General features: G+C 35.2%; 2 protein-coding genes across 4 annotated transcripts in view; one reads left to right on the plus strand and one right to left on the minus strand.

The window, feature by feature from the left end:
* The window catches only part of LOC110025174 (mitogen-activated protein kinase 9-like), a 46,328-nt gene extending 35,958 nt beyond the window's left edge, over positions 1-10,370 (plus strand). Inside the window, exons 10-13 of one of the 3 annotated variants that reach the window (XM_020725486.1) lie at positions 399-500; positions 600-839; positions 5,911-5,973; positions 10,159-10,370. In XM_020725486.1, the coding sequence (XP_020581145.1) occupies positions 399-500; positions 600-839; positions 5,911-5,935 (367 nt within the window). In that variant the 3' untranslated portion in view covers positions 5,936-5,973; positions 10,159-10,370. Of the gene's footprint in view, positions 1-398; positions 501-599; positions 840-5,910; positions 6,089-6,294; positions 6,605-10,158 lie in introns of those variants that run through there. The other 2 variants (XM_020725485.1, XM_020725484.1) reach the window with 2 other exon arrangements.
* The window catches only part of LOC110025167 (probable transmembrane ascorbate ferrireductase 4), an 11,571-nt gene continuing 3,037 nt past the window's right edge, over positions 7,988-16,521 (minus strand). Inside the window, exons 4-5 of the mRNA XM_020725475.1 lie at positions 15,399-15,598; positions 7,988-8,430 (exon numbers count right to left, since the gene is read on the minus strand). Of these exons, the coding sequence (XP_020581134.1) occupies positions 8,095-8,430; positions 15,399-15,598 (536 nt within the window). The 3' untranslated portion in view covers positions 7,988-8,094. The remainder of the gene's footprint in view (positions 8,431-15,398; positions 15,599-16,521) is intronic.

Consider the following 16,521-nt stretch of genomic DNA (forward strand, 5'->3'; position numbering starts at 1 on the left):
GGATAAAAATCATGATCTCATTTTGAACATTTAGAATTTTCAAATTTCTAAAATCGAAAGAAAATGTAAGCAAGATAAATGGGATTATTTATAGACTTATGCATTAGGCTAATTACTCATCCTAATCAATCTACTACTATCTACTAAACTAATTGTAAGTCGATGCACAATATATATTCGGCATGAGAACCATAGAAACTTTACAATAGTTTTACAATGAAATTGTCATGCAGCTGGTAAATGAAGCTCGAAGCTGTTGGAAGTAAAGAGTGTAGGGTGGCTCATGACTTTTAAAATCTTGCGTGGTTGTTGTACCTGTTTTTATTATCTTAAAGATGGTTCTGGCTTTAGCTATCTACCACACTGTTTATGGATATTTATAAAGCCTATTTTTACAGTGGAGTTGAACGATTTAAGCGGCAATTCGCTCATTTTGAAGAGCATCCTGGGAAGGGGAAAGGAGCTGCTCCAATTTTGCGGCAGAATACTTCTTTGCCTAGGTAAAACATTAAAATGTTCAATTGAAGATTAGTATGATGAGCACCATTTTCCTTTATTAACTTGACCCTATAGTGTAATGATTTGCATCTTGGTTTCAGGGAGAGAGTTTTACCAGCTAAAGAAGAAAAGGCTGATACAGAGAATGATTCTGAAAGGCTATGTACAGCTGGGGCTATTAATTTAAGCAATGACAGCCCTTCCAAATCTCAACAGGTTATGGTATCTGGCGATTTTGTGGCTGCAGAAAATGTGCAAAACAGATCGACTTATAGCACGCGGAGCTTACTGAAGAGTGCTAGCATAAGTGCTTCCCAATGTATAGAAGTGAAAGGACGAATGTGAGTTTGTAGATTTATCTTCTTGCATATTTAATTTTGATACATATCATAGGAAACCCATCCATTTTGATGAAATGCGATAAATGTTTTATCTTTTAGTTAATATTCATTAATAGAAAATCAATATCAAGAATCTCTAACAAGTAACATAGACTTGTACTTGTATAAATTTATACATAATTTGTATGTTATCATCTATGATTTTATATCATTCAACTTGGTTCAAAGATTTTGGTGAGCTATCTAGTGCTCGAAATCGACTTGCACAACAACAACAACAAAGCCTTAATCCCACTACGTGGGGACGGCTACATGAATCCTTTTTCTCCATTGCGTCCTATTTAGTGTCATATTTTCATTTAGTTCTAGTAATCGAAATCGACTTGCAATCAAACAAATTTTGGGCGAAGTACCAATTTCAATAAATTAATGTAAATCTTGCATACAAATAATGGTAGTGTCATAGAACATGGTGCGTGTTGGAGAAATGATAAATTTTTAAAGCATTCTAGTTGCAAAAATATTGATAATTTTGACAAATGGATATTCTAGGAATATTTCTAATAAATATATGTAGAATCAAAAAAAAATTGAAGTACAATCTTATCATATTAAAAAAAGGATATATTATATGATTTTCTAGTAAATGAAAAATCATTATGATATATAACATTAGAAAGACATTATATGAAGGACCAAATCATTATAAAAAAATAAGTAATCCAAATAATGTATTCTTGGATTTAAATATGATTATGTATCTTGGATTCAACGAGGTGAATAGAGTTTTAAATTATATGTTTTTTGTTTTTAAATGTTGTTTTTAAGGACAAGTCTATAAATATATTGTTGCAGTTTGACATGCTCAGTAAACTTATATTTATGACCTTGTAAGTTAAGAAATAAAAAAATTTAAAAATCTATATTAGTTTTGGTTGATTTCATAGGAATAATATCAGCTAATGTTTGAGGAGTTATATTATCAGATTGTTCTTATAATTGTTGACTCTTATTAATGCCAAAGTCCAATGTTATTTCAATTTTGTGATGTTGGAGCTTGTATGGCTTGGGCTGGTTGATCCGATTTGTAGTATTAAGAAGTGGTTCATATTGATGTTTTCGAGAGTGTTTGCGTGCCGACAATTCATCACATGTGCCAAAAGGCTCCTGTGTAATCACAAGTCCAAGAAATGATTATTTGAAAAAAAATTCAAAAGCTATCATGTAATGCATAAATGATATGACATGTTGCTGATGCAATCATTTCCCATTAAAGTATGACACTGTGACTCTAAAATGTTCCTAGCAAGAATTGTGCTCCAGGGAAAAGGATAATTTTTTTATTATTTTTTTTATTTTAGCCTATGCTCACCATGATCTCGAAAATTACCCTCTCCACATTATGATTGAGTTGGCTTTGGTAGAATCCCCAAACACAAACCATATGATCAGGATTGAGCAGGTCAACTTAAACTTTCAGTTCAGAAATCTACCTAAACCTGATTGCCTGTGTTGGATCAATCAGGTCCGACGACTTTTGCTCATGCTAACTCATTTGAGGTTTAAATTTAGGAATAACTTTATAAGCACGCCACAGTTCTTATGCATTTACTTATCTTACACCGAAAGTTTATGTTTACACTTATAACATCTTGTTGTCATAAACATATACACAAAAATTTGTATTTTTGATGTGATGTTAAAGATTTGAATGATATTTTGTTGTGAAAAACGATGACAATAAAGCGAAAAATGGAACGAGAAAAAATAGCACACAGAAAATCACCAGAACAACACATAGATTTACGTGGTTCGACAAATTTGCTTAAGTCCACGGAGCTGCAAAGGATTTTATTTGTTCGAGGAATTACACTTAAATTTAGGAAAAACTTTATAAGCACGCCACAGTTCTTATGCATTTACTTATCTTACACCGAAAGTTTATGTTTACACTTATAACATCTTGTTGTCATAAACTTATACACAAAAATTTGTATTTTTGATGTGATGTTAAAGATTTGAATGATATTTTGTTGTGAAAAACGATGACAATAAAGCGAAAAATGGAACGAGAAAAAATAGCACACAGAAAATCACCAGAACAACACATAGATTTACGTGGTTCGACAAATTTGCCTAAGTCCACGGAGCTGCAAAGGACTTTATTAGTTCGAGGAATTACACCTTCGAACTCCCTAACATTTACAAGAAAATCTTATTTTCTTCTCTCCCTTCTTCTTCTCTCTCTCTCTCTTCCTCTCTCTCTCTCTCAGAGGATTTGGCTTGGCCTTGTTTGGCTTGACTTTTGGCTTATTTATGATAAGCCATAAGAGGCTATTTATAGAAATCATGAGAGCGGTAGGTGAGAGTTAGGTGAGCGGTAAGTGAGCGGAATGTGAGATTCTTAATTAGGAAGCTAATTAAATTGCGATGGACTGAGTCTCCACATTACCCAACAATTCCTCCACTTGGAAACTAGAACATTGACTGCATCACTTACTGGTTGCATCATCTACTAGTTGTACTAACTTTTTCCTCAAACATGACATCCTCCACCTCTATAACTCAAAGCCCCTGTCTTCAAGCCAGAAGACCAGCTGAAGTCGAACACAACTTCAGCTTCTCACGAGTAACACCCTTAGTTGAGATATCATCGTCAACATAGCCTTGTACCACAAAGCTTTTTGTTAGATTACTATAGTATTTGTTTACAACTCCCACTGCATGAGCAATATCCTGCTCCTGCTAAAAACTCTTTTCAACGAGTCCAGCTTTGTAACTCTTACTGCCATCAAACGCAGTTTTTACCCGGTACACTCACTTGTTGTGCAATGTTTTCTTCCCTGGTGGAAGTTCTGTTGGTTCCCAAGTCCGATTCCTTGGCAGGGAACTTGTCTCCTCCTCCTTGGTCAACTCCCACTTGCTCGAATTTTCATCTTGCAAGTTTTTTTTATAGCTCTGTGGTTCTCCACCATTTGTCTGTACAAGGTTAGATTTTCCTGCCTTTGACGCTCTGACACTTTTCAAGAAATTGACCTTCTTCTGTTTCCCCATAATGCAGTTTCCCCATAATGTACATCTGACTATTATGTCCACGTCTGTGTAAATCTGTAGTCATATATAATATGTCAGTTGTCTTACCCTGAGTCAGTACTAATGCTCCTTTGGTAACCTTCCCGGTGCTATCCGAGAACATTACCGAATAACCACCCTCGTAGTCATATATAATATGTCAGTTGTCTTACCCTGAGTTAGTACTAATGCTCCTTTGGTAACCTTCCTGGTGCTATCCGAGAACATTACCGAATAACCACCCTCATTGAGCTGCCCAACAGAAATGAAGTTTTCCTTCAACTCAGGAACGTGTCTGACCTTTTGCAAAGTTCATTTGCTATTGTTCGGAAGTGTAATATCAACGTCTCTCATCTTCACCACATCAAGAGCTTTTACATCAGTCAGATATACCTTCCTAAAGTTACCTAGAACATAATTTCACATTAATTCCCGGCAGGAAGATGTATGGAAGGAAGCTCTTGAATCCAGTATCAAGTCATCAACAACTGTGAACTGTCAGTAATAGTGCATCCCGTATTTCTTCAGTAAGAACATTAGCGTCATCATTCACCTTCTTCTTAGGATTCCTGCAGTTCCTTTTTATGTTGTCAGTCTTGCCACAATTCCAGTTGGTTGTCTGCTGACCAGACATTGATTTTGATCTTCCTCTATTTGAGTTTCCGTCATGTGATCTCCATCTCGAATCAACATTCAGCGTCAAACTTGAACACAAGGCCTCGCCAAAATCCTTCATGCACACCTCCTCAACCAAAATTAAATCACAAATATCATAATATTTCAGCTTATATTTTCCTAAAAAACTGCTAACTGTCATCCTCATAACTTCCCAGTTATTTGACAATGAAGTCAATAATATCAGCGCACGTATCTCATCATCAAGATCAATTTCAACAACGACAATTGATTTGTGATAGTATTAAAATCATTCAGGTGTAGAGCAATAGACACACCTTCCGCCATCTTCAAGTTGAATATCTTTTTTATCAAGTGCACTTTGTTATTCACCGATGGTTTTTCATACATACCTGATAAAACCGCCATGAGATCTGCAGTAGTCCTCTCTTTGATGACGTTGTGGGCAACCGACCTCGACAGAGTTAATCGAATAACCCCAAAAACCTGTCGATCTCATCAATCTTTTCTGTTCGTTTTTCTAGTAACGGAAGATGAAGTTTCTTCCCATAGAGGTAGTCTTCTATCTGCATCATTCAGTAAGTAAAATCTGTGTCATTGAACTTCTGGATCCCTAATGTCATCACTTCATCTCCCCTCATCGTTCTTCCTTAGATCTGAACCAAATTTCTGATATCAGTTGTTGTGAAAAACGACGCCAATAAAGCAAAAAATTGAACGAGAAAAAATTGCAAGTAGAAAAGCATCAGAGCGACACATATTTACGTGGTTCGACGAATTTGACCACGTCCACGGAGTTGCAGAGGATTTTATTTCTTCGATGAATTACACCGTCGAGTGTCTCGACATTTATAAGAAAATCTCTATTTTTTTCTCTCCATTCCTGTCTCTCTTCCTCTCTTTCTCTCTTAGAAGACTTGGCTTGGCCTTGACTTGACTTTTGACTTATGACAAGCCATAAGAGACTATTTATAGGAATCATGAGAGCGGCTCGTGGGTGGTAGGTGGGAAGTTAGTTGAGCGGTAGGTGGGATTTTTAATTAGAAAACTAATTAAATTGCGGTGGACCGGGTCTCCACATTACCCAACAATATATATGTAAATATGAATGTTCGGGCATTATATATGTAAATACATAAGAATTATATGTTATGTATGTAAATCCCCCGTTTACAAAAGCACCCAAGTAAAATTTCTTCTCTCATCAGTGTTCTTAGTGGCATTTGATTTACACATTCTATTTTCTTTTTTAAAATTTATTTCTAGTGTTTGTTGCCTCTTGTTCTGCTGTTCTTTATCTAAACGTCTTATGTTGCATCGCCGTTAGCTACAAATTAGTGACTTCTGTACGTGACAATTTCAGGGCTCAGCCTCTTAAAGAGCAGTAGCATCAACGATTTCCCCAAATGCTAGAGGTTCTGTTGAAGTAAGTATCCTCGGAACATTTGCTAAATGATTATATATTTTTCTCTCTTTTTGTGTTACAGTCGATGTGGTATTTTTGTGTACTTGTTATTTATTTAAATGCTTGTTCATATGCACTAACCCCCGTTCTTTTTTATTATTATGGCGGAGAAATTCTATTTATTTTTATCATTTACATATATATATTTAGTGATCATTAAGTTCTGCATTATGCTGTGGAGATTATACTTTCGGTTTGATCTCGGTTGCAAGTTAAATGTAGTTTCGGATTTTACCATCGATTTTATAGGGGTTTGACTGGTAGATGTCATTATTTTTTTAGGGCTTGATGAAACTTATATCATGAAGCGGAACATGAGTTGATACAGTTTATAAGAAATTAGTTTAGGGCCCTGGGCAAACACAAGCAACCAAATGGCCCTAAGAGGCAAACGGTGAAGCAGTCTGGCTGAATGGGTATAAGAGCTGTTCTTTAATACACTGTTTCGGTGCAATTTACAAATGACAGTTTATTTGCAATTGAAGAGAGAAATAGATAAATAAAGACGAAAATGTTATAAAGATTTTTATTTATTAACACGTCTAAGATTTCTTGTTTCGTAGGAACAATTTACAATTTGTCATCTGGGAATACTTTCCAGTCTCCTTTTTTTCTTTTTTTTCTTTTTTGCTGTGATTTATGTCAGTACTAAATTCCATACAGTACAAGGTGCAGAATATTTTGAATTTACTCTGTATATAGATGAATATCTTTTATAATAATCAAAATGTTTTAAGCGGATGAGCAGCTTTACATTTACAGAGATAAAATGGGAAATGAATGTATTTATGAAAGGTTTGGTGTAGCTCTGATTATACAAGATTAGAGATAATCATCTAAGATAGTTTGGTCATATTAAACATAGGCTGTCTGATGATCTAGTTAGAAGTATAGATGTTTTAGATTCGACGTATGTTAAAAACAGATGGAGGTACTCCTAAAAAAGACGTGGGCATGCATAAAAAGTGATCTTAATTTATTATAAATGAATGAAAATATAATACTCAATAAAACACAATGAAGAAAAAGAATTTTCGTAGCTGATTTCATGAATGGGATAAAAACTTATCGTTGCTGTACAATGAACCCGCAATTGTCTTAATTGACAGTAAAATCATGAAATATATGCATATACAGTACAACACTTTCTGTCGCATGTCTTCCCACAATAAATACCACCCAATTCTTATGTATCTACATATTTAACACCTGAGCTTTCTACATTTATACCACCCAAATGTTTTTTTGTACAAGAAATAGAACTATCATCACTTAAAAAAATAAAATAAAATACACCTTTGATGCATAGGTAAGATGACATATATAAATATTGAAGGTGAGGACTTGGCTAATAAAAAAAAACTAGAAGATTCTCTCGTATTTGACTAGAAAAGCTTAGAAAATTCTATTCTATTTACAAATAAAATTGGTAAGTATTGAAGGTGAGGACTTGGCTATGTAAATACATAAGAATTAAACGGTATGTATGTAAGTTTCCCTAAGTTTTATAATACTAATAAAAAAAAACTAAAACATTTGCTAGTGAGACGCAAACCAAGCTTCTTACACGGCAATCCAAAGCATTAGCGCTAAACCTTAGAAAATTCTATTCTATTTACAAATAAAATTGGGTAGAACAAAATACATAAATAAATTAAACCCTGACAAATTATCAAAAAGCCGTACCATCTGACTGCCCCTAATATAGAATAAAGACGCATTTGCATACATACACCCACCCAATTCTCTTGTATTTACATATCTAACACCTGAACTTCTACATTTATACCATCCATGTCTTTCAAATCATATAAAAAAATACCATCATTATCATTTTAGCTTCTAAAAAGTGAAATGCACTTTTTTTTTTTTTTTTTTTTTTCTTTTTTTTATTCATAGGCAAGGTGGCATGCACGTAAAAATTGAAGTTTAGATGCCAGATATGTAAACTCATAGGAATTGAGTGGTGTGTATGATTTATTCATAGGCAAGATGGCATGCACGTAAAAATTGAAGTTTAGATGCTGGATATGTAAACTCATAGGAATTGAGTGGTGTGTATGTAAATCTTACTAGAATAAATCAAACATGAAATTTTCTGTTCATGTCATCTTTAAAGTTGACAAATTTAGTTACTTGACCGACTTGGTGTCTTGGAGAGATGGCAGCGAGGACAACAACTAGAGCTAGAAGGGCGAGGGCGAGCCCAAGGGAATTGATAAGGAAAGCCTCTCGAGAATTACGGGCGAGGCCTCGGCGATCGAGCAAGAATGTTAGCTTCTCTTGAAGGCCAGTCTCTGCTGCCGCGACGGCTAGCCCGAATGTGTAAAGACCTACGAATGTATGCCAAGGAAGTATGGTCGAGCGAGTCGATCGCTCCTGGGGCTTGTGCCACATGCTGATGAACCCCATCGCCCACTGCAATTTGAGCGCATTAAATAAAATTAGTACATGAATTTGCTACAAAATTCCAATCTAGTGTTAATTTCAATTTAATCTTGGGCATTTACATAACACCACACAATTCTTATGCATTAACATATCTAACACTTCAATTTAATCTTGGCCATTTACATCTTCTGTAATGTCTACTGTCAAGCATTAATAGATTTGTTGAGCACATTAAAATAGGATTACTTGGATAAAACTTAGGAGAATGAATTAAAAAATAACATTTAGAGAGGCAATTGAAGTAGTAATTACAGAAGATCAGAAAGTTTAAAATATACTTTGGTTTTCTGGACCTATTCAATAAATACTAAAAACCCATTAGATGAAATTAGCGTTAAAGGATTATGAAAGGAAATAGTATAATTTCATTTGGAAAAATGCATCTTCTATACAGGATCTATCATGAACAAACAAAATGAGACAAAAGTTATAACAAAGTGAACAATCACAAAAAGAAATTACCAAAATTTCTATGGTTTGATTCTAAGCAAACTAGTTCACACGATATACAGCTCAATACTCATTAATTAATAAAGCTTATTTATGTTTGTCTATAAACAAAACTTCAGCAAACTTGAAAATGCTCATTTATTTTAACAACTAGAACTCTAAAAACTCAATAAAATGCTCATTTCATCACAAATTAATTGTTTGATGTTTAGTTTATATTATTATATCATTGCTAGAGCTGAGAACTACAAGAGTGTGCTTCAGATTCAGCATGAGATAGAGGCGGTGGTTCAGAGTGATAGATCGATTCAGGAGTACTCCATAGGGCTGGAGTAACTTCTCATCGATGTCGAGTTGTGGCGATCCAAAGTGCAAGAAATGGGAGATCCTTCATAGATGAGGACCATACAGTTTCTGACCCATTTGAACCCGACCTTTGATTAGAGGAGATCAGTCCTCCTAGCTCACGCGACCATCCCTACAATGGATGAGGCCATTGCTACGATAATACCGGAGAAGAGTCGCATGAAACTACACTCTAAGCCGAGTGGACTTCCGGGTGCGCAATCAGCTTTAGCTGCCTTCAGCTCAAGTATGATAGATGCCTAGGGGGAGACTCGCAAGTGCCACAACTATGATAAAGTTGGGCATTTGAGCAAGACATAACCTAGGCTACCTAAGGAAAGTGAGACATGTGAACGTGGACAGCGTGAAGACCGTGGTCATTGAAAATGTGGAAAAAGGAGCTACGGGACAAATTTGATGGTAGCATGAGAGGGAGAGACGTGTGGCTTTTATCAATGAGGATCAGACTGTCTGGAGTTATTAAAGAGAAAACAGAAAGCATAAAGTAGAAGAAGATAAGGCTAAGGAGGCTTCCAACCAGTCGTCATTAAAGGGTAACATTGTCACTTATGCTCACTCTGACAAAGGTACTTGTGATACACATGCGCTTGCATCTATTTCAACCACAGGATCATTAGAATGGATAATTGATTTTGTTGCATCTCAACATGTGACATGGAATGCTAGATAGTTTTCTTCTTATACTCCCCTAGAAGTATTAGAGAGCATCCAAACTACTGATGATACAACACAACCAATAGTTGGTAAGGGTACAGTGAATGATACCAATTATATGACTTTGTCCAATATTTTGTATGTTTATTTATTCCAGTGAACCTTTAATTCATTAATCTCATTATTCTCCAATTAAAATATATTATTTCTTTTGATATTCCTAAGGTAGTCTTGTAAGAGAAAAAAGATGGGTAAAACACTGGGGACTGAAACGTAATATAGTGGACTCTGGTACTTGAACCAGGAGGAGATGGACTCGGCTTTGGCATCCATGATAAAGAGTGCTGGAGTAGGAGAATCTGAAAGCAGTGTGAAAGATGTGTTGCTGCTACATCACAGACACTTGAGACACTATTGTTTTAATTTATTGAGTCTGTTATATCTTTCTTTATATGAAAACTGGAAGCAGTGTGAAAGATGTGTTGCTGCTACATCATAGACACTTGAGACACTATTGTTTTAGTTTATTGAGTCTGTTATATCTTTCTTTATATGAAAAAGAAAATAAACAAAAATTTATTTGTGATGCTTGTGAGCTTGACAAACGTACTATAAGCTCTTACATCAATTCTGGGAAAAAAAGTTCTAGTGTTTTTGACTTGATATCATCTGATGTTTAGGAACCTTTTTCTACAAGTTCTATGAGTGGTAACCAATATTTTGTGACCTTTATTAATTGCTTCCCGTATTATTTGGTTATATTTGATGAAAAAAAGGGTGATGCGTTTGCTTGTTTTAAAGACTTCCACAAGACAATCCAGACTCAATATGGTGTATTAGTGAAGTTATTTAGGTCTGATGATAGGATAAAGTATACCAGCAAAACATTTAAGGAATAATTGTTAGCCCGAGGGATACAATATCAAAGCACGTGCCCATACACATCGACAAAAAAAGGAGTAGCAGAGAGGAAAAAAAAGACACTCTCAAGAGGTAGCCCGAAGCATTATGATCACAATGAATATCCCAAAGCACTTATGGGGGCAAACAATTTTGGCAGTTGTTCAATTGATCAACAGGATGCTCTCGAGAATGTTGGATTGGAATTCTCCTTGTTAGATGTTAAAACGAGCAAAAGCGAGATCTTCCCATTGAAGGTGTTTGAATGCGTATGTTTTGTGAGGGATAACAAGTCATAAGTAGGGAAGTTGAGTCCTAGAGCTATAAATGTGTGTTCGTAGGTTATTTTACTATACAGAAGGGATACATCTGTTGGAGTCTGGCCGAGAAAAGACTGTGTGTGAGCATGGATGTGTCATTTAGAGAATTTGAACCGTTCTACACCCAAGAGGTGATCTCACCCTTCGGTGACTCGTCGGATGATGGAGATATGAGGCAAGGGGGTGAGTTACAAAGGTGAGAGAGTGGTACAAATGAAAAAAAATGTCGTCCTGTGATGTGGGATGAAATAGTTGATGAATCAGAAAATGAGGAGAGTGGACCCAGAGGTGATAGGGTTCAGGCTGAAGATGAGCTAAAAGTGTATACATGGAGGAAGCAAAATGAAGAAACGGTGTTTGTAGCGCCACATTTGCCAGCTAGTCCATTGTCCTGTTCTTCCCCGATTCTTGAGACACCTACGCCATCTAGATCCGAATCAGAACACCTATGTGATATGATTCCTCCTCCTAAGCAGCCCAAGTTTAAAGAGGATATCTCGCAGCAATGTTGGACATCCTCCCGATCATTTTGGGTGGGAACATGACATTACTAACTTTATTTCATATTCTAATTTATCACATTTACATGGAGCATTCATTGCATCTTTAGATGTTATCTCTATACCCAAGTGTTGGCACATTTCTAAGAAGGATCCCAAGTGAAAAGCAACTATGCATGAAGAGCTCAAGACTCTCGATAAAAATCGAATATGGGAAGATAGTGCCACCACCAACGGGAAAAAGGACAGTTAGGTGCAAGTGGATCTTCACATTGAAGCAAATTCCTGAAGGGAATGTGAAGGAGTGCAAAGCACGACTGGTGAAAGATTATTATTACATCAACGACAAAGATAAGCACAGTGAGGACATTGGTTCCTCTGGCAGTGAATGGTGGGTGGAGATCACACCAACTTGATGTGAAGAATACATTTCTTCATGTTGAGTTACTGCAATCCAGACAGCAGACAATATGTGTAAACTTAGGAAATTATTGTATAGCTTGAAACAGTCTCATCAAGCTTGGTTTGACAAGTTTAAAAAGGCCATGGTGTTCATGAGATATTAGCAGATCAATGTAGATCATATGATGTTATTTCGACAACATGAAAGTTAGACCACTATACTTGTGTATATTTACACCATCATAATCACCGGTGATAATGAGATAGAGATTTATCAACTAAATTTAAAATTGGGCAATGAATTTGAAGTGAAGAATGTTGGACAGCTCAAATACTTTATTGGGATTGAAATGACCGGTAGACCTAAGGGAATGGTCTTGTCCCCGAGAAAATATGTATTAGATCTTATCACAGAAACAAAAATGTTGGGGTACAAACATGCAATCTCTCCAATTGACCAGAAGACAAAATTAAGTGCAAAGGCAGGAGAACCAGTTAATCATGAGAGGTAGCAGATATTGGTAGGTCTTCTGATCTATTTGTGTCAAACTTGACCCAACATATCTTTTGCAGTGAGCGTGGTGAGCAGTTACATGCATGATGCAACAAATGGCCATATGGATATAGTGTATTAGATTCTAAGGTACTGGAAGAGTGCATCGGGGAAGAGTTTGATCTTCAGGAAGAATGTGCATATAGACATTGAGGGCTTTTGTGACGTTGACTGGGTGAGTTGTGCACAAAAGATAAAATTGCCCTTAGACACCGGCATAACAACTTCAAATTAGTTTTGTACATCAAATGGGAGGCAAAAATTAATGCATATGAAGATCTTGAGATGTGTGATCAGAGAAATAAGTGGCAAGAAAGAAAAAGAGACAAAACTAGGATATTCAATTTCCCATGCGAACTATTATGAGAATAAGAAAAATCCACAAAATTGAAGAAGAGAAAGGGATAATAGAAGAGAAAACCTTTCAAATTTCATTCATAATTAAAAAATAATAAAAATAGCATCTATTCAGCCCTACTTATAAAATAAGGTTAGAACATAAATCCAAATTGCAACTTAAAATCAAAATAAGTTCTAAAATCCTATCATCTAATCACAAATAAATACAATTTAAAATGAAATAAAATAAAATAAATGAAAAAAAAAGCCTAAATAACTATTATTCAAGAAATAAAATAGAATATTTTTGTGTGTTTCATCGGGTGTGTTTTCTTCATCCAGTCATGAGCATTTTGTTTGGCTATGGTTGGCAATTTAGAGAATAGGAGTAAATAGTAAAAAGTAAGATTTACATAACACTCAATTCCTATGTATAACACCTTCTTTATGCATGAAAAGGTGTATTTAACTTCTTCAAAAGTGAAAATGGTGATGTTTTTGAAATGTTTGGGTGATATAAATGTAAAAAAAAAACAAAACTTAGGTGTAGATATGTAAATGCGTAGGAAATTGGTGGTATGCATGTAAATGCCCCAAAAAAAATTAAGAAATTATGAGGGAGAGAGAAGAAGTTTGTGTGTGGGCTGCGAGGAAGAAAGTGGGACAGAAACAAAATAAATAAATAAAAAATAATGAAGAGAGAGAGAAGAGGGAAGACAAAAATCACATGGCACTCTTGTTTTCAGACACGGTGAACTATAAGGGAAAACTTTCTACAAATCCTTCACAAGATAAAACACTCTTCAGATGCATACCACACACTACTTATGTATTTACATATCCCAAAATCTGATATTTACATAGATACCACTCAAATCTCTAACATCGCATCAAAAATACTACCTTGCTACCTTTTTATAAGTCAAATAAACTTTGATTTATTCTTATGTTTATGACAACAAAGTGTTATAAATGTAAATATTAAACTTTAGGTGTTAGATATATAAATACATATGAATTGTGGGGTATGCATTAAAATTTCCCCTTTTTATTTTCTAAGGGTGGTAATGTTTCTTGATTTTTTGATAACCCAAAATGTTTATTTAATAAGCATCTTCAAAGTCGATCCATGATTTCTAATTTTGATAAAAAAAAAAAAAATTAATAATTAATGAAGGGGCCCCGGCCCTAAAAAAAGAAACAGTGCCTCACAGGTATCCTTATTCAACCAATTTTAAAACAGAGTGATGACAATGATGGCTTAGCTAACATGTTTCTAATTTTGATAAAAAAAAAATTAAATAAGTAATGAAGGGCCCCGGCCCCTTATTCAACCAATTTAAAAACAGAGTGATGACAATGATGGCTTAGCTAACATTTGTCAGCATGACAAAGAAAGAACAATGTAATTCTAACAAAGTAAAAGATAAATGTAATTCTATGACAATATGAAATAAACCCAATTATGATTACTTGCTTTAAGTGTTTATGAAACCAGTCGTTACTTGCTCTGGGAAATGGCAGCCTCAAGGTGCAAATCTAAGTGATCAAGTTTTGCCGGATAATCAGCATACTAACTAATAAATTAAAAAAAAGAGAGCCATGCATAGTTACTGGCGAGGATGTGAATTTTGCTCGAAGATTGTTAATTGCTCAAAAAATAATTCGAATTTTAGCTCGGATTGAAGAAAACAAGCCGAGTTATGAGCCAAAATTTTGTATCAAATTTTTTTGAGTTGATATCGAGCCAACCAAAAATCAGATCATTAACAGTCATAGTGATGTAAGGGTTGTGGATTCCACAAATTCAGCTCGAAGATCAACAATTGCTCAGAAATTGATTTGAATTTTGGTTCGATCAAGTTCAGATCAAAATAAACGTGCCGAGCTACAAGCCAAAATTTTGGATCGAATTTTTTTTGAGCTGATTTTGAGCCAATCTTTGATCAGCTCGAAATCGGATTGTTAACAACCCTAATGAGTAGAACAGGAGAGGTTGAATTCGAGCTGCCCATGGGGCATTTACATAAATACAATCCAATTCCTATGTATTTACATATCTAGCACCTAAATTTTACTCTTTATATCTCTACCACTCAAACCTTTCATATGGCATAAAAAATATCACTATTTTAAATTTTTAAATACATTTTTTTCAAGCATAAAAAATAAAATTGAGCTTTTAGATATGTAAATAGATAAGAATTAGTTGGTATGTATCTAAATGTCCGGAGAAAAAAAAAATAAAAATAATCTTGTGTTGACCTCGTTAAGAAGCTCGTATTTGAGTCGTTAGTGAAGTAAATGAGCCGAACAAAACAGTTTTTTTTAAGCTCGAATATAAACGAGCCAAACATGAGCAAGCCGTGGACTCGCTTAAGCTCGGCTGCACCGATAATTGAGAGAAGAGACGTGTAAGGAAATAACAAGGACGAGAGGGCGAGATAGCACCTGGGAGGCGAAAAGGGCGACGCAGGCCAGGCCAATCCAGGAGTGTAGACTGAAGAAGTTGGAGGAGATTCCGTCTTTGCCGCTAAACTTCGCCCAGATACCGAAGAGCCCGAAGCCCAGCCCCACCGCTTGAAGCGAAAGCTGCACCGCCTTCCGACTCTCCGGAGACTGCCCCGCAGGCCGCCGGAGGACCAGAATTGCTGCCAAAAATCACCGCAAGTGAGCTTTAGCACACTGACCGACTCCAATAAATTATAAATATGGGCTGTAAATCGAACAGTTTCGTAACAGTAGCATTTTTGTCGCACGTACGGCCATGATATTAGGTGCGCCACCAAAAGCATCACATGGGCATTCAAATAATATATATACATACATGCATATACATAAATTAATCGAATTTAACGAATAATATATTTTGGTTATGTTTAAAATTAGTAGCTTTTACATGCCAATCATTTAAAATAAAAAAATTTAGGCACAAATAAAAAAAAAGATAATTACATATAGAACAACCGGAATATTGATATTTACAAATTAGCAATCCAATTAATCTTTTTAACTACAAAACCAATGTATTTACATATGCAAAAATTAAGCTATTGAGAATTTGATAAAAATGAAAAATATGGGTTGGGGGTTTCACCATAAGCTTTGATATTTGAGTGAGAATTTGAAAAATAAATGAAAAAGAGTGGCTGAATTGTAAATGCTAATAAGTTTCGGGTTGGGTTGTCAAAAAAAACCCGTTGTTCGCGAACATCTCGTGTTCGGCTCGTTCGTTCTAACAAGCCGAACACGAACAACTCTTTGTTTGCTCGTGTTCGGCTCGTTTTAGCTCGAAATTAAAAAATATATAATTATAGTATAATAATATATTATATATATTCATATCTAAATTTAAATCATAATGTCTCGTGTGGCAATGTGGTTAGTGACTTCTTTTGTATATATTTGGTTCATGTTCGAATTCCACACTTTTCATCTATTTTTTTCAATTTAATTTTTCTGAGACAATTTCAAGCCGAACACGAACACAAATATTTAAATCGAGCCGAACACAAACACACTGCTCACGAGCCAATTTCGAACATGAGCTATTTCGAACAAGCCGAACACGAGC

This window comes from Phalaenopsis equestris, unplaced genomic scaffold (assembly GCF_001263595.1).
Source record: "Phalaenopsis equestris unplaced genomic scaffold, ASM126359v1 Scaffold000293, whole genome shotgun sequence".
Classification (NCBI taxonomy): domain Eukaryota; kingdom Viridiplantae; phylum Streptophyta; class Magnoliopsida; order Asparagales; family Orchidaceae; genus Phalaenopsis; species Phalaenopsis equestris.